This window comes from Platalea leucorodia (genome assembly GCF_965183815.1).
Source record: "Platalea leucorodia genome assembly, chromosome: 2".
Classification (NCBI taxonomy): Eukaryota; Metazoa; Chordata; class Aves; order Pelecaniformes; family Threskiornithidae; genus Platalea; species Platalea leucorodia.
The window spans coordinates 116,154,734-116,179,235 of NC_138824.1; the positions used below are offsets into that span (position 1 = coordinate 116,154,734).

The 24,502-nt window shown below is 42.6% G+C and overlaps 1 protein-coding gene and 1 long non-coding RNA gene across 2 annotated transcripts in view; both read left to right on the forward strand.

Moving 5' to 3' along the window:
- The first annotated feature begins 1,157 nt into the window (after positions 1-1,157).
- LOC309587103 lies at positions 1,158-8,864 on the forward strand. Its single transcript, XR_014227496.1, has 3 exons — positions 1,158-1,240; positions 7,226-7,319; positions 8,826-8,864. It is a non-coding gene; the product is annotated as an uncharacterized lncRNA (long non-coding RNA).
- Positions 8,865-18,985: 10,121 nt separating this feature from the next.
- Positions 18,986-24,502, forward strand: part of GABRR3 (gamma-aminobutyric acid type A receptor subunit rho3) — a gene marked incomplete at its 3' end in the record, with an annotated part of 50,906 nt that continues 45,389 nt past the window's right edge. The window contains exon 1 of the mRNA XM_082304915.1: positions 18,986-19,084. Coding sequence (XP_082161041.1) covers positions 19,036-19,084 — 49 coding nt within the window. The 5' untranslated portion in view covers positions 18,986-19,035. The remainder of the gene's footprint in view (positions 19,085-24,502) is intronic.

Genomic DNA, 24,502 nt, shown 5'->3' on the forward strand with positions numbered 1-24,502 from the left:
TCATGAATTTCACATCACTGCAGTGAATGGACTTGATTGCAGTCTGGAGGCTCTAAATTTGGTTTGTTACATGCTCTTGGAGAGGAGAGCTGGGCAAGAGGTAGAGAAATGAGAAACTGAATGAGCTTCATTATTTAATTTGAGAAATTATTTCTCTCGTCCTTCTTCTCACGATCTCTTTCTCCTTGGTTCGCTGGCTATCTATCAAGCAGTTCAGTGTAGGGACTAAGAAGGTGTAAGAGAGTGAGCCCAAGGTGCAGGGGGTAGCTGGCCCCCGGCCCTTTGGACTGTCAGTGGACAAGCAGAGAGCAGACACGAGGTGCAGGAGAAGAAAGGTCTCCACTTCCCCTCCGCACGTTCGTTCCCTGGAAAGCAGACAGAGAGCAGGTGAAAGAGGGCAAGGTGAGGATAAATGAAAAGCTGAATTAGACCCAAGGAAGGAGAAAATATTCAATGCAGCAGTGATTTTTGGTTCACTGAAAGATAGTCTATAAACAGAGGGATGCTATAGAAGACTGTTAAGCGTAGCTGAGCTGCGGGAAAATGTTCCAATGCCACCTGCATGCAGTATGGCAGGGGGTAGCCTGCATTAAAAAGCTGATTGTCAGATTAATACGGCCTCCTGTGTTGCTTTGTAATGGCCATGTGGCACTGCTATAAGAAAGTATTTGCAAGCTGCAGAGCTATGCAGGAAAATAACTTGTACTGTTCTACATATCTAGAAGAGAAAAAGGCTTTTCTCCTTTCCATGAGAAGGTAACTGGCATTTCAGTGAAACTGCAGGTTGAAAAACTTGGGACATCCGCTAGGATATATTACTGAAGAAAGAGTAGCTGGGAGAGTGAGGCTGGAAATCTCTTCTGTCTGGCACTGGAGCCCCAGACTTGTGCCCATCAGGGCTGTGAAGCGTGTTGCCCAGTTTGCTGCCAGCCAGAGCGCAAACAGGCAAGGCGTGCTCAGGCAAGACGTGGCGCTCCGAGTACGACCATTGCCATCTTCTTCTGACAGTGCTCTGGGATCACCTGAAGTGATGATGTAAGTGGTGATAATCTTAAATATTTAGCTTGTATACAACTTTGCTTTAAAATGCTGTTAAATCTAGTTTACAAAGAGAGACACCAACATCAGAATTCCCTTTTAACAGATGGAGAAATTGGGCATGAAGAAGTAAACAAGTTGCCTACCATCCCCTAACAGTCTAGTAATAAAACCAGGATTCAGATCCTTTAAGGCTTCTGAGGTGAGTCCCCTTCCACCAGGCCATGTTACGCCATTTAAAAATAGGAGGTGACTTAAAATCTTTCCTGATGCTCCTCCATCCTGGCAAATTCAAATTCTCTCTTGCAGCAAGAGAGTGAGCGTATTTCTTGGTTAAACCATCAGTGGCATTGCTGCCGCACAGACACGCTGCTTGGCGATCTGTGTGATAACAAAACTGATTGCTCCTAGGGCTCTATCTCAATACAGTAAGTGTAAAAAGGCTGGTACAAAAATGTAATTACTTGTGCTTGATACAGGAATAACAGCTCTGAATGCGGTTAGTTTGTGCAGGTATGACTTGAGCTCTTTCCTTACCTTAGATCTTAAAATAAAGACCATAAAATGTACCTTCCAGTTATACTAATTAGCCCTGTAGTGATTTAGCTGTATCCTGACAGAAGTGGAGCTGTAGCAGGATCGGCATCTGACAGTCGGTCCCTAGGTTGCCATGGTAACTGTCTAGGATGGGGGGCGCTTAAGAAAAATGCAACATCTGGACTAAATTCTGGGCTGGAGGGCGGCAGATGGATGGGATTCAGCTGCCTCGGGGGGTGGGACCCCACAGCCAGACATGCCGATTCAGAAATCTCCCTGGGTGGCCGAGTTGGCATGTGGGAGGTTCTGCACCAGGGAAGCAGGGAGGAGATCCAGTCAGAAGCAAAATTCAATTTAAAGCATTAATTTGTTCCCAGATTTGCTGACTGAACCTGGTACGTTTCATCTGAAACACAGAGGGATCGATGCGCTCCCATGTAATCCAAGCCTGCCCGAAAGCCTCGTGGCTTGCCCTGAGCCCAGGACTCGGTGCTCTCACAGCCCTTTCTCGGGAGCAGCCAGCTGAGACGGAGAGGGCTTCCCATTTTGCTGGGACGTTAAACTCTTTGGCAGCCTTAGGTACAGCCAGAGCCAAGGACTTGGGATTCCGGGCAGCTGCGAGCTGGAATCGATGCTGTCGGAGTCACCGAACCCCTCTCAGAGCACAGGCAATGTATTTCGTTACAGAAATGTTTCCAAAAGGAAATGTCCTTAGAATTTTCTGTTCACAAAACAATTTGAAAAAGTAAAAGGAAAGAAGAAACATCTTGTTCCAACGTGGCCCAAGACCACGTTTTAAAAAGAACGTTTTGCATAAGGGAGAGCGTGTGCTTTGTCAGCCAGCTGTATGGAGTACACAGGCCCTGAGCACGTAGGAAACTCCCATATCAAAGGGCAGAAATCAGGGGAAAAAAAAACCAAAACCAAAAAAAGCAAACAAACTAAAAAATACCCAGCACCATAGGTGTATAAAAAGGCAACTTAGTTTTAGACAATCACTGCTTTGGGTGTTTGCTGTTGGGTTTTTTTGTGAACCACATTTATTGTGGTTCCTTTATGCTGTGTGCAGTATTAAGTCCATTATAACAACAGTGTTGTTATATTAAATTAATTTTCCAAGATTGTTTTCAGAAACACGATATGCCTCAGTATTCACAATCTACAGACAATTTCTGTGTGCCAGCTTTTCCCTGTGCTGCTCAGCTCTACTGGTGATTTCCACTTGTAGCATTTCTTAAATTTTTCCTGTTTTACTGGTATCTCGGGTTAGGTTCTTTGGGGTGCATCAGAGCACCACTTCTGATAACAGAGTTATCATTATTCGAAGGTAAAGAATTCATATTTATTTAACAGACCTGAATATACTTCCTATAAACAACTGGATTATGAACAATGCATTCTATGCTTTTAAAAATGTAAATAAATTTTAGGTTGAGCAAGCAAATATTTATTGCAGACAGATGTTTCAATTCTTCCTCATATTTTCATTTTCTGAGGAAGAAGAGGAAGTGAAACCTTCTCTTCTCCCATGCCTTCGTTTTGTCAAAGAAATTTGACGTTCCTAATTATGACAGAGCAAAGGGAAATGAAAAGTCTATCTCAAGAGATGATTCTTCCTGTAAAAAGCGCCTGGGCACTTCTGCCTCATCTCATTGCATTTGGGCTGTCAGATGAGCATGATAAATAACTCGTCCTGTAATCTCCGTTTTGGTGTTCTTTTTTCCTGTTGCAAATAATTGTCAGTTCTAGTCTTTGCCTGCGTGTCACTGAAGCACTTCCTAAATGACAAGGGTACGGGAGCTTTGGTTTAGCTGGAGATAATTTTAGCCTCTCCCAAAAAAAATTGCATGGCCTAAATTTGTACACCATTTTCTTGCAGGACTAATAATATTTGGTTTATCTTTTGTTCTGTTTTCATTTTTCATTTGTTCAACAGCCCCAGTTATTTATTTAAAAGTACTTATTTATGAGAGACCATCAGTGTGTAGTTGTTGGTTTTTTTTTAACCAAAGTATCTAACTATTCTGCCAAGAAACATGATAAATGTTAGCAATTTCTAATGCACTTGCCTGGCTTTACGAGAACATTAAAAAAAAAAAAAAGTCAGCTTCACTTGCTGAAAAATTCAGACTATGAAGAAGTGAATTGGCTCTTCAGGAAAAACAAAGTATCTGTTTTGTTTACTCAGAAAAACAGCATAGTGAACTTCTCTTTCCCAATTTTCTAATTGCACTTAGAGCTCAGTGAACCCACCTGAAACCCTGCACGCATTTCATCCTTTTGTTTGAATTCACTTGTACCTACCGCCTTCTGCATTTCTTGACTGTTAGTCCTAATTGTAAGAGTCATCCTAGGCTCTGGGGTCCAACACAAGCCCTGAGGCAACTGAAAATGCATTTCTTGTCTAATGATTTTAACGGTTTCCCAGAGGCAGACTGTACCAATAAAATCTGTGTTGTTTTTTCCCTTCCTGATTTCAGGTGAGCTAGATCTCCTGGATCTGGTAAATATAAGTGTAGCTCAAGAAACTAGACCAAGGTATCACTAGGACTGCAAAACATCAGGATAATGCATCAAAATTGGTATCATTAGATACACCTACAAAAATGATACATTGGATGTTAAAATTGTGGTGGATGCTGCAGAGATCCCAAACTTATTTTATGTAATAATTTGTCGTTGTCATCATTAAACATCAACTGGAGGATCTAGTTGAGTTTTTCAGGTGGAAAAAGCAAGCCCTAACTCCCCAACTGGAAACACGGATGGGATGGGATTTTTGGTACGCTCTTTAGAAATGACCTTTCAGTTGATTCCTCTTCCTTCTATTGCATGTGAAATAAATGAATGTACATTTGAATCATATCAGCAGCTTCCACCAGTGTCCTCTGGATTTGCCAAGTTGTGCCTGAAATTTCTCATCTGTGAATTGGGTTTGTAAGAAAGCCAGCCCCAAAATGGCAGAACCAGCAAGGTCCTTTTGCTAATTGACAAAACAGAAACAACACAGGGGAGGGCAGGAAAGGGAAGAGTTAAAGCCAGCCCTTCTTCTGAGTGAATAAAAATGACCCCGTAATAGCAGCAGCGTAGAGAGGCTTCCTCCATTCTCTGCATAATTCAGTGTGCATGACTTTGTGGTCTGTTGTCGCGAACAATATGTGGTCTTGTTATGGCAAAAAAATTGCAGATTTTTTTTTTTTTAGGGGGTAGTGGAGGTGTTGGGAAAGGGGAGTGTAGTCTCTCTTTCCCAGTTTCTGATGGGAGGAAGGACTTCAGCTCTGACATCTCAGCTCTCATGATGACATAGTAAAGCTTCAACCTTTAAATACTGTGCAAACGGAGCCCTACCTACCTGGGAGAGACCCTCGCCCCAGCTCCCTCACCACCCCTGGCTGAAGCTTTGCCCGGGCCAGGGGGGAGTGGGGCTGGAGGGCATGGGCAGCTGCCAGCAGGGCTGTGATTTAAGCAGCAAGACGGTGCTTGGTGTGGGTGCCAGCTGCCAAAAGGTCAGAGTGTGCTTATGGAGATCAAGTCCATGGTCTCTGGTGAGGCCCATTTTGAGCTATTTTTGGCCACCCATTTATTGCTGCTGCCTCTATTCTCAATGTCATCCATTTACAATTTCAGCGTCGTTTTTCTTGAAGGTCCTCAATGCAGAATCACTTCAGAAGTCCATGCCTTAAACCATGCAAGGCTGAGTATGGTTTCCTATTTCCTTAATTTTTACTCCTGGGGGGACAGGAGAGGGATACAAAAAGGTGACTTTTGTAAATACTCTCTAAACACCCCACTATAAACATCTCCAATTAGAAACCGTGTACCATTCAAATCTGATGTGTCTCCCTCTCTGCTTGTTTGAAGCAGTTACCAGCTGATGGATGCACTGCTTTTAGACCGTGGCTTTGAGCTGTAAGGGACGGTGGTTGTAGGACATGTCCATTTGTTCTGGGCTCCATTTCATCTGTTTGTGTGGTACAACCTGAAAAATCCAGGACGAATGTGCCAGTTTTATTCATTTATCAACAGCTTTGCTTGAAGGATGAGTTCAGGGATTTTGTGTAGCTGAATCTGCAGATTAATTAATCTGTATTGAGCATGCAGTAATTGAATTCTAGACCTTTTTTATAGATTAATGTTCAGTCCTATAACCAAGATATATATTGGGGGAGCTCTTAAAAATCAGCAGTCAAAATAAGGGATCATTATTTCCCAATGTCACACTGCAGTTTGGCATACAATGAAAAGCAAAGAACGCACCTGATTTCTTATTATATAACACAGAGAAAAAAAAATACTTACTGTTTGCGTGAGATAAGGATTTTTGCTCAGTTTCACTTGAGAGATCATCAGCAGTATTTTTCTAGCCAGTGGGAAATCATGCAGCTTGACATTTTTACTAAACTGCCAGTTTTTAAAGGCACAGAATTGAAATCCTACGCCTATGCAAAACAAATTTGGATCAAAACCTGGGATCACCTTTTTTTTTGTCATTTTTGTGAGTAAGACTGTTGTTCGACTCTTCAGGCTACTAGGAGACATGCTTGCATAAAAGGATCACTGGCCCTTACCCTCAGGGTACTTCAGTGAAAGTAAAAGACAATCAGGTGTCTTGTTTGGTTGGGTTTTTTTTGTTGTTTGTTTGTTTGTAGCCATACATAACACTTTATCAGTTCAACAACCCTTCAGTTATCTTCAGTTCTCTCTCTAACTTTTGTACTGTTCACACTGTGACTGCACTTGAGAGACCATTATGGTTGTGTGATCTGATCTGGGCAGTAGCATTTCACTAAATCACTGAGAAATTAATTCCTGCATCTGTTTTTAAAATATTTTTCCCTGGGGAAAAAAAAAGTAATCTGTAACTCCTATTTTATATACAATGATTTGCATATACATAGTGATCTATCTTCAAGTAAGATAAATTCCTAGATACCATTTTCTCACATACACCTACACTTATGGAACCTCTTCTTCTACCCTAGCACCCAACAGAGTTGAATTTTAGTCTAAAGGGATTATACTTCTCAGTCCATAGTTTTATTTCTAAAAATGAATAATTATGGCACTTCTCTGCTAGGATGTATGCAATAACTGAATTCAGCGTTGTTTTTTTCTCTTTTTCATGAGATGAGCATGATTGGTTTTTTTGCTACAAAATGCATGCGTATGGTACTTCACGCCTGTGTATTTTTTCTGGTCTATTAAACATTGTCTGCATAGAAATGTCACTGCTGATGCAGATCAGCAGTATAGACATTTAAGACATTCATGTGATACCTCTCAGCAGAGATATGTTGATGTCAGCTGAATTCCCAATGCATTTTGGCTGTCGGAGTCTTTCTGCTCTACCATCAGCTTGGGGCCATGGGGGTAGCAGAGGCAGTGATAAGTGGCAGGCTGGAGTCCAAATTTAGTCTCCTAATGATTTCCTCCTGAAAAAAAAGCTGTGGAAAAAATGATGGATAATTTAAGATATTGTTTCATGTTCCTTTCTTAACACTTTCTTCAGCCACTCCCAAGTGGAGTGGATGCATTTTCGTTCACAGGGTTAAATTTCGTTCAGAGAGCATTTCAGACCCTATCTTCGGTACCCTCATTTCCCTTGGTGAACAGCAATGTTTCTTCTCACTTTCTTTTGCTGTTTTTGCAGTAACTGGAAGACAAGGCTTGCTGGGTGAAGAGCCTATTTCCAGGTCTGGTCTTCGATCAGACCCTCTGGAACAACCTCACTACTGCAATTTGAGGTAACTACCGTAGCATGAAAGATAATCAATGGAGCAACAAAAAATTACTTGTATGTAACCACTTGTGATACGTTTCCTTTTCTCGTTCTAGTTTCCTGTGTCTTGGAAGGAGTTCTTGAAGGCATCTTATTGTTTTCCTAACTGGTGTATCAGTTTAATAGATTTTAAGGCTTGCAGGTGCTGGGATGATCAGCTTGTCTGATCCTCCTGCCCCAGACCACCGAATTTTCCATCGGTTTTTAGCCATTGGATCTTGCATGCATTTTTCTCTGATATAGACCCATAAAGAATGAGAAGCCATCTCTGCGTTGGAATGCTCTCGATGCAATATTTTAAAATGTTTTTATTTTTCCAGCACTTTATGAGATAGAGAAGTTTGTACTCAACCTGGATTTAATATTCCAGTGGCGATCTCCATGAATTGGCACACCAATGCAATTACCTCCCTATTTCCAAGGAGTAAAGGATCAACTCCAGATTTTTATAGACAATTAGCTTTTAGAATTACTCTTTCATTACTTGGATTGTATAATGCATGTTTTCTTGGGACAGCTGTAATAAGATTTCGGAAGAAAATGGAATGAGACAATGTAATTATCACCCATGATTACTCCTTTTGTTCTTGTCTTAGTCAATTCTTGAGAGGAGGGAGGGCTTCTTGTTTAGTGTTTCATAAATTATCTCCTGTTGTAATGGTTTTAAGGCTAAATTTCATTATATGACTCAAAGTGGTGTAGATGCTAGCAGAAAATAATTGTATTCCTAAAATGATGTCTTAAACACGGAAGTTGACTAATACGAAATGTAATGTGTGAGCAAAAAGCTGGTACACAATGATAGCTGAAGAAATGCACACATTAAAAATAATAATTGTGTACTGAATGATGCAGAAGAACACCAACTTTACAGCAGAAGAAAAGCAAGATGAAGTACACGTGTTGGGTTTATAGATATGTATACATAATGTCTTTGCATATTATACATACAACTATGAGTTGGCTGTGCAATAGAAGAAAATAAACCCAGGACAACAAAAACATATCCAGTTAAAATTACTGGGCTCTTTTAATTACTGAGAGGGCAAAAGCACTGTAAGAAAGTGGGTTTTTTGTTTGTTTGGGTTTTGTTTGTTTGTTTTTTTAACAAATGCATGAAGCCAGCTTTTCCAAATTACGTTAGTTCTTCCAAACCAAACACTGGGAAAAGTGAGGTCATTGGTTTGTTTGGTTTGTTTTTTAATTTAAAGAAAAGAATTGATCCCCAGCATCTCTGCCTAGGAGACGTGGAACATGAAGAAATTTCAAGAAGGTCATGACTATCATGTCTTTTACTCATTTTTTTTGTTTGTTTAACAGCGATGACAGTTCACAGAACTCTCACTTTGATGGTTTCTGGGACGCACTGAAAAAGATGCAAGATTACATTAGGCTGCGAAAAAAATGGACTGCTGTTAACTTTCACTCTGCTGTTAGTTACCAGATAATCTGTTTACGTTCTCATTTGCAGTGCACAGTAATTGGAGGAGACAATACTTCTCAAGTTCCCCTACAAAGCACTTACTGTGCAGTTCTGTTGCTGCACAGCCTTAGGAGGATGGGACATCCATATGGGGAAGAGCTTGGCATACATCTGAACTATGCTTCCAGGTCATCTGCAGGCTTCAGGTAGCTATGCCCAGGGGCTGGGATTTTAGAGTGGCAAACTCGGTCCTAAATCTGTGTCTCTTTCAGCATCCAAATGGGTAAGGAAACAAATGAAACCAGCAGCACCGGTGCTGCTGAGCACCCTCAGCTTTGGCACCTAATCTTCCCCCTGTGAGAACAGTGATTACTCAATAAAATGTTAGCGACTTTCAAACCCAGTTCTGTTTTAACTCACATGAACAGAATTGCACTGCACATTTGTTTTTTAACTTTGCACCAACCATTGGAGTGTTTCGGCTCTTGTGGGGATAGTAGGTCTTTTGTTTGTAGGCAAGTGGATACTCCAGGATAAGGCGTTTTCATGTTGGTGTTTGTTGACTGTGGAGTATTTTTATAGAAGGAGTTATTTATGTTGTGATGGTTTAGTTCTGAGGTGCAGTACGGACAGAAGAACCCTCGTCACATGTGATTTGATGAAAACTGGGCACGTTTGTAGGGGACTACTGGGCGCAGCACGCAGGGCAGTGTTGAGGTTGTCCGTACAATGCAATGTGAGGGCTGCTGGAAGCGAATGTATGGTGGGTTTTTCAAAGTGGCCCAGAGGCTCCAAACCTACTCAGCTACTTCAGCCCCTTCTCTCCTGCCTAGTGGGGCCGTACCTTACCAAAGTGGTCCCTGGCACTGTATGGACTGCTGCAGTCTTGAGCCTCAATACATTCTAGAGAAAGTGTAATGACTAGAGAAAAATCTGGCCTTGAGCTATAACATCTTAGCAAATTCTGTGTAATACTGAGCTTTTAAGACGGTGAAACTGAAAATATTCTGTTCAGATTAAATTTGGGTAAAAGTAACACTTTGTGATTAACTTGGGAATAAACAAGGTTTACTTCATTGTATTTAATGTGATTCAATATAATGTACTTCAGTATTTACTGTAATTAAATATTGTTGAGAAAGAATCTGGAACTTGTCTTAGTTAAGCAAGAATTGAAAAACAATTGTGAACTTTAGTGCAAATGGAATAAAACTCTCTTTCTGTGACCCTATTTTAATATAGCACCTTACCTACCGATGCACTTTTATATAATACAACCTTCAAGTTCAGAAATCTTTCCTGTCTTTGCCTAAGCAAGGAGAAATCAAGTAAGTTTTGGAGGGTTTTTTGGGGGGTTAAATCTGTATCACTTTCACCTGGGAGAAAGATGGGGCTTGAAAGTGGGAGCTGGGAATGAGGCACACAGGGTTGTGTCCTGTTTAGGAGAAGTGGTGAGTAAAGAAATTCTGGACAAGGGGGAAAGGAGCACACAAGGGTTGTGCCTCTGTGAGAGGGAAGCTGTGTGGTTAAGAATAAGGCAGACGGAATGCAAATGTATTTTTAGTCGAAATTAGAGCCACCTTTCTAAGTCTATGGCCATATTATCTAGGCTCCTCTTACGCAAGGCAACAACTATCCTGAGGACTTAGCCTCGTGGTGACAAATGCGCCTGTGAAGCAGTTAAAAAGCACAGTCATGTATTGTTGAATTCGAGTGTTGTATATGCAGGGGGTTTTGCCTGTTTTTACTGTTTCCAGAAGATCCACAAGTCAAAAGTTGCAGAGAAATAAATAGTAAACCAGCATGTCATTTCTAGATTTCCTGAACTGAGGAGCTGTGCTGGAATATTCAGATTTCTGTGGGCTGGGAATGTCAGCTGGGAGCAGGGGAGCTGCTCAAATGTGACGCACGGGAGCTATTTAGGGCACTAAGAAGCTGATAGCTGCACAGCTAGTGGCAAGGAATTTGCGGTGTGGCTGTGGATGAAAATTACCGTGTGTGTGGAGCAGGCAGAGTATTGCTAAGCTGATTACAAACAGAAATTTTGAGCGAGTTGCAATCTGTTCAGAAGAAAGGACACACTGGTGCCTGGGGCGAGAGGTACTGAACCAGGCTAGGGCGTCAGCACAGACCTGCCAACGGTTGCCTCTCCGCCCAGCGAGGGTGTATCTGGTTTCCTTGAGTTAGCCTGTCTGCACAGGTTTTTTTCCTCTTACTCAACAGGCACTTCTCAGTGTTATCCAAAGATGTTTAGAACAGAACCATGCTCTCCAGAAGTTGAGCATAAATGAGATTACAGCTCTCTCTCTGGAAAGGGGATTGACAGCTGTACAGTCTTAGTGCAGCTGTCGTGAACCAGAGAGTTCCCCCAGCAAAGATAAAAGCCCAACCTGCCGCCTATAAAAATCACTAGTAAAGAGGGCATTATTTTTGTTGGTGTGTTTTGGTTTTTGCTTGTTCATTTTGTTTGGTTGTGGTTTTTGGTTTTTGTTTTTGTTTTTTTTTACTTCTGTGGGATTAGAGGCTGTATTGCTCCATAGGGGTGGGGAGACAGAGCCTTGCTGGCCATGGCTCCTTTTGTAACTTCAAATCAAAAGGCTTTTTCAGCCTTCGCTTGCAGGATATGAGCCTACTTCCTCTGGGCTGAGAAAATCTGATTGATCTCTGGTCTACATTTGAACAGTCCAGACTTTGCTCTCCCAAGTGTCACTCATTTTAGTCCGAGCTACTGACTTGACATTAGTATTGGATTCCTGCTGTCTGCAGAAATGCAGCTACATAGCACCTCTTTCTGAAAGAACGAACATATCCCTATGGTTCAAAAAGTGTTCTGCGAGGGCAAGGCAGTTAATGAAACAGTTAATGATGTTTTACAGGCCTCCCAAGCCAAACAATTTCAGACTATATTCCACTCATAGGTTGATGCTGGAGGAAGCCAAGGCTAATTAACAGGTATTTTGGCAGTCTGCTCACCTTCATTTTTTCTACATCCTACCAGGTAAGAGTATCCATATGAGGATAATTACCACCACCATCACCACCACTTTTTAAAGCCTTCTTAAAGTGCTGGTTTGGCTGAAGAGCTGAATGTTAGGAATGGCTCCTCTTCTAGCCTTACTGCAGGTTTGCAGCCAGACACCCACCACCTTTGTGGAACAGTTAATGGCTTTAAATGATGTTGAAAAATATAAGAAGTAATCTTTCTCAACTGTCTTAATTAGAAAAATAAGCAACAAGACTACAACATTTGGTTATGAAATCTGTTGCCTGACTCAGCTGAGCTGCTTAAACTGAGGGGAAGGAGTGTAAAGGCTGAATTACCACTTGCATTTTACTTATCACACCTGGATGTAAAAAGTAAGGATCTTTTAATCCAGTTTTGTGGGAGAAACAGATGAGAAGATATTAAGCAAATGGCTGGAGGTACAAAGCTATCCAGGGCTGTGGAGATGGGCTAAAGAGAGATGAATTTGGCAGTGAGCAGCACAGAGCTGCTAGGTGAAGTGAGAGAGTGAGAGGGCTCCAGTGAGAAAATGTAAGAAGTAACAATGTAACATGTAACTGTAACAAGTAACAATGCAACACGTAACTGTAACAAGTAATGTGTAACTGTAACAAGTAACAATGCAACATATAACAAGGCTGAAAAAACAAACAGAAAGTTGCCAAACTTGAGATCCGTCAAGTCAGAGCAGTCTGCAAAGCAGGCAGGACAAAAAGAGAGCAATCACTGACAGCCAGGGAAGGAAACGTTCATGGAAGTGGCAGAACAATCAGGTACAACAGCACCAGAAATGTTTCCTGTAACTTAGCAGTCACTGTTGAAATGTACTGGAGCAAAACCAGAAAGCGAGCTGTCAGCGAAGACAAGGCCCCATGAACAGCCAGCTTCCCTGAGACCTATGGAGACAGCCTGAGGAGATATGATCAATTTTGTTGTCATGGAGGCACCAGCTACTTTACTGAAAGTCAGGAAGGTAGAGTGGGAGGAAGGGCAATTTTTCCAAGATTAGAGAAGTACAGTGCTTGTAAGCAAAGAAGATAAAGCAGTTGAAAATACTGGAGAGAACACTAGGACATGAAAAGCAAAGGAAATGAAGGGACAGTTTAAGAAGAGCGCAAAATGGTTTACCTTCCCCTGAGGTGTTGCAAAGACAGAGCTCATAGCATAGCTGACATCTTTGTAGAAACCGGAATCTCCTGAAAGCTGGGAGTAGCATCTAGCAAATCACAAACTGTTAGAAAATAACTGCTTTACTGGGTTTAAAGAATAATTAGCAATACTCTAACGTATGGATGCCAGGATGGTCAGACTGTCAGAGGGATCTATTCCACTTCTCACCCACCCCCCAACTCCCTTAAGATACTGGAGCCTCCATCTGCTCTTCACAACAAAGAAAAGCAGAATCCTGTGATTTTCCTTGGGAGGAGTAGAAATTCTGCACTGAAAAGCAAATTCTCTCTGCTTCCTTTTCGTGGTGATGGTGGTGAGTAAGGCCAGTCTCTGATTAATTAAGAGCTACCAAGATTAGTTTCAGGAGTTAAGCATACCTGCCCAGAGAAACCCCTGTCACCATCAGAGCTGGTATGAAGGATATGTCCCCAAGGGAACATCTCATTCAGTAATATCCTCCAAATCTTTGTTACAGCTTTCCCTTTCATTGGGCTTCTCTCTGAAGAGTGCTTCTTATCTTCTTCTGCTTGTGGCAGGGGATTTCTTTGTTTTAAGGTCTTGTGGGCATACAAACTTGCCACTAAGTAACATGGACAATAAAAGCACATTTATATAGGGCCTTTACTCTTTAAAAAAAAGAAGGACATGGAGAAAACTGAAGCAGTACCTTTAAGCATCATTTGCCTCACTGCGGCTAAGGACAATGATACTAAGAGGATACAAGGTCTTAATTGCAGAGGTTTAAAAATCCTTTGATAGCCCAAAAGAGGGGGGCAGTAGCAGAGACGCCAGGCTTTCAGTTTCACCATTCTCCTTTTCCTCCCTAGCTTTTCCTTCCCAGAACAGAACATCTTTCTCTCTAGAGTGACTCCTGGTGCTCCTGTAACTGCTGAAGGGCCACTTTACTTCCAGAGCATTTCCCTTCACTGTGTAAGGGTGCTGCTCCACAGCCCACATCTGTCTGGCCTTGTGGGTCTTGTTCCTTCTCCCGGCCTGCCTGGGAGCTGCCTGCTCCTTGGCTGCAGCACAGGCTGTGACTGCAGAAATGAGGTAGGAGTGGAGAACAGCAATGCCTCCTGTAGCTTTTCAAAAGCTCGGAATGATTTGTCACTCGTGCAAATAAACATCTGACAGAAACATATGGCTAGGAATGAGCAATAGCCCCCTACGCTCGCTCACACGGGAGCTGGCAGGGCTGCTTGATGTAAAGTACAGAAGAAAGAAGGAAGGGGAAATATGTTTCTCTAAAACCAGGGAATTAAAATGTTCTTAAAAGTGATCTGTGCAAAATAGCTGCCAGTTCCAACTGTTCGCATACGGTGTTTCTCTCTCTCTCTCAAATTCTCTCTCTCCTAGCCCCCCACAGTCTAACTATTGCAGGAACCAAGCAGTCATGTACTCAATTTCTCCATTGTGTTGTACCTTGCATTTGAGCTGGTGATCCTTGCCCCACCGTTCTGTTGTGTTGGCTCGTCACTTCTGTCTGCCTGCTGTCCAGATGCAGAGTATGTCTGTCATCCTCCTCATGTGAGTTTTGTCCAAACATCCAAAATTTTCTGAGCCTTGCTGCATCAATTATGGTCTTTTTTTGGTATAAATAGTAATGGTCTTCAGTGGGACTAGGAGAGAGAACCGCTGAGATTCAAGCAAGAGGTGAACGGTACCTTTATCTTGGCAAGTCTTATCACAGGATTGTCCCAGAGACTCCGCCAAGGTCTGAGGAGGAAAAGATGCTGCTGGATCAAGTGGCCTTGGGCAGACCCAGCCCACAGGGAAAGACGTGAGGATCCAGGCAATATCCAGCACCAAAATTCCACTCCACATAGCTCCTCTCCTTCCCCCTGTTTTATCTCAGGTGCTAACAGGCTAGTTTATTTTTAGGCTAGTTTTCCTAAAAATGCAGAAAATGTTCAGGGCCATCTAAACTCAGATCTACAGGACAAGGAGAAAATGTCAGCTGGGAGTCTTGGAAAAAGTCCTGGAGCTGGAGGCTAGAAGGAGCATCATTTGTGGCAGCGACTCTTAGCGGTCCTTTGGAGCAGTGGAGGGAATACCTGTTTATACCATTGCCTTTTGAAATCTCTATTTATAAACTGGTGGAGGGAGGCTCTGAAACTAGGTGTTCCAACCTGTTCTTCTCTGCCAATGCCCTGTCTGTACAGTGTTGATGGTAAATTAAGATCTGATGCTACGGGCATGTGAAATGTGAGGGTATCAGAGGGGAATCACATAAGCCTTTACAACTGGTTATTCAGCATGTAGCATCTTCTCCCTCCTGCTGTGAGTGATGTTGATCGGAAAGTTACTCAAAGTTGTTGTTTTTAAAATAATCTGGTATTTCAGGGGTTTTGTACAACCTCAACTCCCAGGTCAACCATGCCTGAAGTGATTGCCTTTGGAAGACTCTTTTTCCCTGCCCAGTTGGGTCTGCCAGTTCTCCAGCACTGTGCACACCTGGTATCAACTTGAGGTCTGAGCAACCACCACATCAACACAGAGAAACAAACCAATAAATAAACAATAATGCAGTCAAAAGTAAGGCAAGAGCATAGTGTAGCTTTTTAGGCTGTTCTGTTTAATCTTCCTGATTTAGACCTTGAATTCCTGGGTGCACTTATTGAAGATTTCTAACTCCAGGTCAATGTTCTGTATCTGTTTTCCATAGCCTGTTCTTGGTGCGTGGTCTGTATTGACTCTTCACGAGGAAGATATCTGCCTGCCTGTCGCATCTCATGTTTTCAACCTTGGGATGACAAATTTCTTTCTGGTTCCCCAGTGGAAGCCAAGACCATACTCTCTGTACCTTTAATCTGCTGAGATAGCAACAATTCTTCCTCTCAAATTCAGGTTTTTTGATGCCTTTCTTATTTCACAACAGTTGCATAATGCAACTGCTTCATTTTGATTTCTGGAAAGTGAGCACAGAAGGGTGGAGCTCCTGTACCATGCAGTGGTCCTCCCTGGCAACACAGAAAAACTGTACTTTCTCAGTTCCAAATAGCATGTGAAGTAATGAGTTTCAACACTGACAAAAGAAGAGGAACTCCTGCCTGCAGGATCAGGTAAAATGGGCTAGGCTTACAAAGAAATGTAACATGCATCTGTATGACTAATTAAAAGCTACAATAACACAAAGTTTCCGTTTAACCAAACATAAATAATTATTGCATCAAATTCAAAAATAGAATGGGTCTTTTAACTAACTTGTAATCAGTGCGATTCCCACAGAGAAGGTATAAACGTCCCTAAGTTTTCACCCACACTTCCACCTGCTTAAGATCCACTGGACCCGAGGACTTGCAGTGGAAGTTTAAGGGCTGTTTTGGGGTGTTTGCATGACCATGGGGTCTGAAGGATTCCACGGAACTGTGTCCCAGACTTCTCAATGCCCATTAGGTATGCTGTGCTATTAACTGGCAGGAAATATGGAGTCGGTGTAGAAATAGTGTCTTGGTTTCAGACTAAATTTAGCAAAAATTCTGAATGAAAGAGACTCCTCCATTTTTCAGAATAACTATCAGGAGAAGTTTAGTTTTTGGAAGACATTGTTCCTGATCACCCCTCACAGCTGAACAGATATCCCTGGTAGAACACCACCACTTTATCTTTTTTTTTTTAATTTTTTTTCCTCCTTTCTTTTTTAAACCTTAGAACTAAGTAACTTAAGAAAAATTGTTGGTATTTTGATGGGTATTTATTTAACAACTCATTTCATGGTGGAAACCCCTTCATAGCAGATGCTTCTGAGAATAGTCTCTTCCATCAGCCCAGATCAGTCTCCAGAAAAGGCATCTCCTTTTTGATGAAAATTATATTTTCTATTTTTGAATAAATGGAAAAGTGTCTTTCTGTAACTCTTTTTAATCTTGCTGGAGGTATAAAATGAGTTATAAGCAGAAATTTAATTAATTTTACTCTAGGCGCTAGATTTAAGCAGTCATATTGTGAGTGTGTTGACTTCAGCTGTCAGTTAAGTTTAACACATGAAGCGTGTCCGTTTGATGATGGCCTCCTCTTTCCCCTTCCCCTCACTGCTGTTGGGTTCACCACTCTCTTCTACACTGGGGAGATGTGTGTAAGTCCTGTCCAGCAGTGACAGCAGCGTGGCTTACCTCCACACCAGGTGTTAACGCGAGATAGCTGTGATCACCTCCCTGCCCATTCCCTGCAGCCAGGCTGCTCTTGGACGTGGATTAGGAAGCAACTGCGTAAGTCGGGCTCCGACAAAGTATTTTCTTTGACAATGACAGAGAGGGGATGTCGCAGGAAGAGGGAAATTGGTTTCAGATTATTAATGAATGGCCAACAATTTCTGCACAGTCTCACTTCTGTGAGACGCTAAAGCTGGCCCAGAAGCCACAGCAGCAAGGACGCAGTGACAGCCCAGCCGCAGCAGCAAGAAGCTCGATGGCAGCTAACTTCCACGGCTCCGCCTGTGCTGAGCTCTGCCCGAGCTGCCAGGCTGCTCCTGGTAACCAGCCTTGCTGGCAGTCTGCTCGCGAATCGCTGTGTTTTGGGGTCTGCAGCACCAAAGTAGCTTTAGGTTGTCAGTCTGTAAGCCAGCAACAGATCTACAGATGAATGAACCGTGGGCTTCATGGGTCCGTAGGCAATGACACTGAGGAAATAACACGCTGCGGGCAGCACTATGCTTAGCTCTGCCTGTCAGCTTCAGTTTTGGCTCTTCAATTTCCTGAGGCTGCAAATGATGGTGAAGGGCTGTGCTATCATTAAAAGACTCTACCTTATAGTACGTGGTTTTTTGGAACAGAGATTGTGATTTTTTTTATATCCATCCTTAGGATCTTGATGTGCTGCTGCTCCTTGACTAAAGTCTTTAGAAATTTTCCTAGATTAAAAATACTAATTTTTTAAAGATTTTTTTAGTATGTATTCAAGGAGCTTTGAGGACCTGAAGAAAATCACTTGTCGCCTTCTAATCCAATAAATGTGGGGATCCATTGTGTTTTATCTCTAAAACTCACTATTAAAGAAAAGAAATAGGAATTGGGTTGGGCCTGTCATATTTGATTGTACTGGGCATATGCATGTAGCTATTTAGAAGAGGTGTGTTTGCATTTGTTCTCTTTCTCCTTGCTGTCTGCTAATCAATCCATTGCGTTATGTAAAATGGAGAAGGTGGAATTTTACATCTGTTGTGAAATGAAAGACGATGACCAAAGCACTGGATAGCCCTTTTAGAGCATTTTAAAGTCTCCCCCCACCCTAAAAGGGTAAAATGGATTTTTGATGATCCCTTGTTTTTCTCTGGAGTTTTTACATGAATAACAACTACTCTCTTCATATCAAAAAAAAAAAAAAAAAAAAAAAAAAAAAAGTTTTGACACTGAGTAAGCCACACTGGAGATGATTCATGAGCTTTTACTTCAGTATGACTATTGTTGCATCCTGACCTATACTTCCCATTTGAATTTGAATTCTCCTAGCTGCATTACGGTAGAAATCATTCCTTTGTCTTGTGTAAGATCTTAGAAAAAGAAGGATATTCCAGTGTAATGAAAATGCATTATTTTCAGTGATGACAAAGCCAATAATAACACTCTTCCCTAACGCTTTTCTATACTTGGAAGGGTTTGCTGAGAGTTACAGCCTTTAATTCACTAGCTGTGTTCTGGGCAGGAGAAGATGAAAGTGAGAAATTGTCTTGTAAAAACACATGGAAACACATGTCCCCAAGAGAAAATTTAAGGCAAAGAGGGTTTTTAAAGTGCAAACAAAAGCATGAATCATTGCCAATGGGTGTTAAGCTTCATGACTGCTTTTTACTTCAATTTGCATAGCTGCACTTTCAGGCTGACTCTAGGTGACTAGGTACAATCTTTCTAAACCCTACATTTTCCTCCTGTAGATAAAGCTTCATTTCAGAGCATTGCTGGTCTAGTGTTTAACAAGGAAAAATATTTAGCAGTAGTGATATAGCTGCCTCCCTTACTCTTGCTGTAGTAGTAATATTTGTGTTAATATATATTTTTGTACCAGTTTTATACAGGTCGGAATTCAGATCCTGCAGGATCAGGGAATTGACACAGAAGGGGTAGAAACTCTACGGACACCAAGCAGTGGATGTTTGCCCAATGCTTTCAATGCTACAAATACGATAAAAAATACAAAGGTAGGTATGCTCATTTAATGCAGCAGGACAGAAAGTACCTTTTCAAACAGCTTTCCTTACAAAATGCTGAAAACCCTGCAGTCTGCCAAAAGCAGATGGTTTAATAATTGACGTTGTCTCTCTGTTGCATTGAATCGTGATATGCTGGACTCTGTATCCTTTACACCATCCTTTTCTCTATTGCGGAACACCTTGATCTGCAGCCTGAAAATCAAATAGGTAAAAGAAGCCTTGTGAAAAGCAGAACAGACAGAAATAGTTTTTCACTGAAACAATCAAAATCAGTTTATTTTTCCCTGACATTTCAAACATTGTGAATTCAGGGCCCTGAGCTTCTTGCCTCTTGGTCAGTTCTCTCTTGATGCAGTGGGATGAGATTCACATGATACAAACAGGGATGCTATCACATGTATTTTCAGTGTGTTTTTTTAAAGACCATTACAAATAAAATCCCTTAGTATTGCCATTGGTGGGAAGCATCCACATGCAAATAATCCATCAGTGCATGTAGATACGGTGTGTTTGTGAGAAGCTGACGGGGCTGGGAGTTGTGGGGTGTTGATTGAGGCTGCCGACTGTAACTCTGGAAGCCTGGGTGTGTTTGAGAGTCTGCCTGCACTGAGACTGAGCAATACCTGCTGCTGCTGGAGGGTCAGTCTTCCAGTCTTTGGGAGTGATCAAGCCCGAAGGAGTTACACAATGGTGTGCATTGGTAACAGCTGCACGTTGCCCTCCGTGTGCTGAGCGAAGATCCTCTGTTACAGAAAGAAAATATCCACTTCAGAAATATTGGAGAGGAGTCAGTAGCGAGTCTTAAATACCGAGTCCCTGAGCGTGTGAAACCCAATGCTTTTGTTACAAGTTTTAATCAGCGCAGTATTTATTCAGAAAGAGGCATAAATCCAGTGCCCCTAAAAATCAAACTAACTTTTTACTCAGACTCAAGGTCAAGTCTCAGTTAGCTCATACTTCTGGAAATGTCTCAGCCAGAGTTTGCATGTACATTCCCCTGTCCACACAGTATTAATCATGTTTCTGCCATCTCAGGGTACTGGAGTATCTTTGCATAATTTTTTTCCTTTCTTTTCATATTTTCCGAGTCCACACACTACAGACTGACCCCCACAGCTGCACCTAGCAAGTTTATCACCTTCCTTTCTATGGCATTTTCCTGAACACTGCGGATCTAGAACAGGCTGTAAAGTAATACTTGGCAGACCCACACTCCCTGTAAAATAAAACTTTGTTTAGTCTTGTTATTGGAAAAGCTTTTAAATGTGACCACTCAAGACTAACAAAGTAGAAGGCAAGCAAAACAGTATCTCATATCTGCTATTTAAAATCACTTATGTTCAAGTCTTCAAGTCATCCTGAATTTTTGCACTTGAAAACTTTTGAAGTTTGGGGCAATATGCCTGCTACATTGGCCCCCAAAATATTTCCACATCAGCAAATCTGTGGTGTTTATTTCCACCATATATTTCTTGACACTCCTGCTAATATTGGTGACAGATGAAGGCCATTGCTGAGTCTCTAGGAATGCCTTGTGCTAAGGGGTCAGATTAAATGTGAAAAAAAGGATGTGAGCTGTAAGGAGCCTCTTCTGCTTCTTAACATGTACTACAGAGCGATGCCACCTGCATCAGGTCACAGATGTCAGTGCAGATGGTGTGTCACCTTACATAATCTGGCAGGGGCCATGCGATAGTAGGACACTCCGTCTGGGTCAGCTTATACAACCGAGGATGTGTTTGATTCTAATGGCACGAACCAGCATCTGGGCGAGGCCTGTGTCCCCATACAAGCAACGCGAATTACGAGGATTCAGAGAAATTGGGACCTCTTGCAGTTAATAGATTAGTATTTTACTTAAGATCTCCAACACAAGCAATCACAAGTAAATAAAAGAACAAAACAACGCACAAAGAATGACAGTAAAAGGTGGTGGCAGTGGCAGGTTCAAGACAAGCACAAGGAGGTATTTATCCCCGGGCTGGGTAATGAGGCTGTGGAGCTCCCTGCTGCAGGGTGTTACGGATGCTGATGCTCTAGACTGGGTCTCTGTAGCCAGGAACGCCGTTTCTGAGCAGCCTCCTCCTGTGTACCATCACTAAAATATTCTTAATCTACATAAGATAATTAGGCTATTACCAATACTAAATTATTTGTGGAGAGGTATGCTCATTTCTTACTAATGAACATCTTCACCTTTTTCTAGTGTTCCTATTTCCAATCGGTCTGACTAAAGCCCATCTGTTCACCTACAGGTTTTTGTCATGCTTTATGAAGCTGCTACCTTTATTTCAAATTTAAATGTCTTCTAATGTTCTCTTGTACCAACCATATAATCTACCAAGGACTCCTAAGGGAATTAAGATTAAATTATAGTCACTAGAGCCTATCTTATTCTTGTGCTAAGGGGTTGGAAATCAATCTCTGTAAGAAATGTCAGGGAAGTTGCTCTGGACAACCTGTGGCAAAAGAGTCTGCTGAAGAAAAGCTGCCAGAACATGGGCTTGTAAACGGGGCTCCTCTTGGCCAAGTGAGGCCATCTGACTAGCCTCACAACCGCTTTTTTTTTTCCCCTGTTGCTGTCTCCTTCTCTTTTTATCAGCTTATACCTTCTGAAAATTCCCAGCTCAGACCGCCTGCTGGTGTCCATAAGGCTTTTGTCTCACATCGTCCTCTGGATGAGGACCCTCTCCCCGGGTTCTGCTGAAGAGCCGCTCTCCCTCTGCTCTGCCCGCCACCAGCGGAGGCCATTTTCTCTCCTGCCCCCCTCCCCAGCCCTCCCCACAACCTTCCCCACCGGAGCCGCGGGAGGGGATGGGAGGCTGCGGAGCCGCCGGGCCGTGGCCCCCTTCCCGCGACGCCGGAGCCCCTGGGCCGCCCGCTGCCGGTGCCGGCGGGGCTGGGGGCCTCCCGGGGCGCCGGAGACCCGCACCTGTGGGTGGGGGCCGCGGCGGCCGCTGGGCGCGGCTGGCGCTGCCATCTTGCGGCCGTTCGCCGGGAGCGACCGTTACTTCGCAACCGCCATCGCTGTCCCGGCGTTAACCAGCTCTCCTCAAAAACGCTCCCCTCCTGTCACGGCCATGGCGGGGTGCGGTGTTCTCCCGCCGTTTACCTTGTGGCCTCGAAAGAGAAAGCACTGCCTGAGGACACTTCTGGGGGGAAAAAAAACCAAAAAACAAAGATACCCGGGCTTTTGCCAAGGTGTTTCCGGAATAAGGAAAAATATTTGCGAAATAGTGAACAACCCGGTTTTTTTCCTCTCAAAAAAAGGGGGGGAGAAAGGGAGAGTTCATCTGTCTTGGGTCCCACATCAGCCCCCAGCGGTCAGACCTGGCTGCGTGAGGAGGCAGAGCTGGAAGAGGGAACTACCTGTCGCTGCGGATGTCTCCGCGTGCTCTGTTGTCTGCCTCTCCCTCTGTCATCTCCTCTGGCTCTGTTTGTGCCTGTCTTGATACCTTTTCCACATTTTATATGTAGATATTTGTGAGTGACTGTACCACTGTTTATCCTGATGTTCATCGTTGTGTGTATCTGTCATAATATTACGTGCAAATAATCACCTGTGCGCTGATAGCTTGTAGAAACTTCCACTGATCTTGGGACATCCTTCTACAGCTATGAAGTGATACATCTTTGCGTCTGTCCTGGCTTTGAAAAGCCAATGCCCTGCTCTTTCCGTTTGTGGACATCTGTCTGTCTCTGCTTTTGTCACAAGGCAGACGCTCAGTGCTCTTAGGGAAACCCCGTACACATGTTCTGGTATCCCCCATAGCTTTCCCTGCACTTAAAGGCAATTACCGGGTTAACATTTCTGCATTGAAGGCATCACAGCAGGGGCGATCTTGCAGTGAAGGTGCTCCATTTTGTTTGCGATCTCAGCTATACGTGAGGCATCTTTTACAGGTGGAATATGGCATAGCCAGGATACCTGTACTGTAGCTCACAGCCCAAACATTTGTATGCAATTATCTTTACGTTAACAGTGAAATGATGAACAGGAGAGCTAGAGCTTGGGCAAGGCCTCAGAAATCCAATTTGGTTTTATGCACATTCCTATTGGCTTCACCTGTCAGTCACAGAAAGGTAAGGGACCTGCTGAACGCCTGCATCACCCTGTCTCTCAATATACACTGTGAGACGCTTGGACAGGCGGGGTGGACTCTTCCCCACTGAAAAGTGCGGTCAGCAGTGTCACCATTCTTGCCATCTTGTGGGACAGCCTGGCTTGAGGCTCTGGTGACCGGGGGAGTCACTTGCCAGTAGCACATGGAAGTTTTCAGCAGACAGAATAACCCTTTTTCTCTTCCCACTTCCATCCTGGTTATTTCTGTCCTGATTTAAGATTTTTTAATTGAAATTATGGGAAGGAACAGTTCTTACCGGGAGCAGACATTTTCAGACATCAAGCAACTTTCAAACCAACCTTCTCTGCTGCTGTCGATCACTTAGCTTCTCTCTCCTTCAAGATTTTGTTAATACCCAAGTGTCAAAAGAATGTGTGAAAGAGAAACTGAAGGAACTCAATGGTAGCATTACCTGTAAATTCTCTAGGGAATTATTCTTTTTGTACACTTAGATGCTTCCTCTTGGAATTATTGTTTTTGCAACACACCGACAGGAATTTATTTATTTTTAACAGTTGCTTCATTTCAAATATTGCTTATTCTCTCTATTTCTCTATGTGTCTGTCCCAGTCCTTTGCCCATTCTACCCTGCAAGGTATCCAAATATGTAGAAAAAAATAGCAATTTTTCATTCATTGACAGGAAACATTAATTGCTCAGATTTTTATTGATTTAGAAATACATTATTTTGGCAGCCACTAGGAAAACAGAGGTTGTAAAACCTTAGGTGACCCAAATATGGGTACCCCCTACTAAGTCTTAAGCATATAAAACTTAAAGATATATTTACTTAAGAATACAATTTAGATGATAGTTAAAATTGGCTTCCCAGTTTGAAATGAGCACCTGTTCTATGATGTTAACATATGTTTCTCTGGAAGTTATCAATGGGAAAGAGAAGCCTGGAAAACAGCCACGCTGAATTGTGCCTGATGGCTTCTGAAGCTGTCTTATGACCAATAGAGATCAGACTTTAATCAATAAATCTGTCTCTGTTTTGACTGTAAAATGAAAAAAGTTTGCAGTGCCAAAGCTGAAGGCACATTTTTTTCCACTGTTCAACAATTTGTTTCTCCTCATGCTCATGGGTGACAGAAAAGCAGTTTTGTAGAGATGCAATATATTTCATAAATTAGTACCCATTGGAGATATCGTTGACTCCTGGACAACACATGGGGCATGTTCTGATATCCCCTTCGTAGAAAATGCTTAATAAATGTCAGCATGGCAGCAAGAAAAGAGTAAACAGTTGCTGAATGGTTTTGTTTCAGCCTGTGGAGGG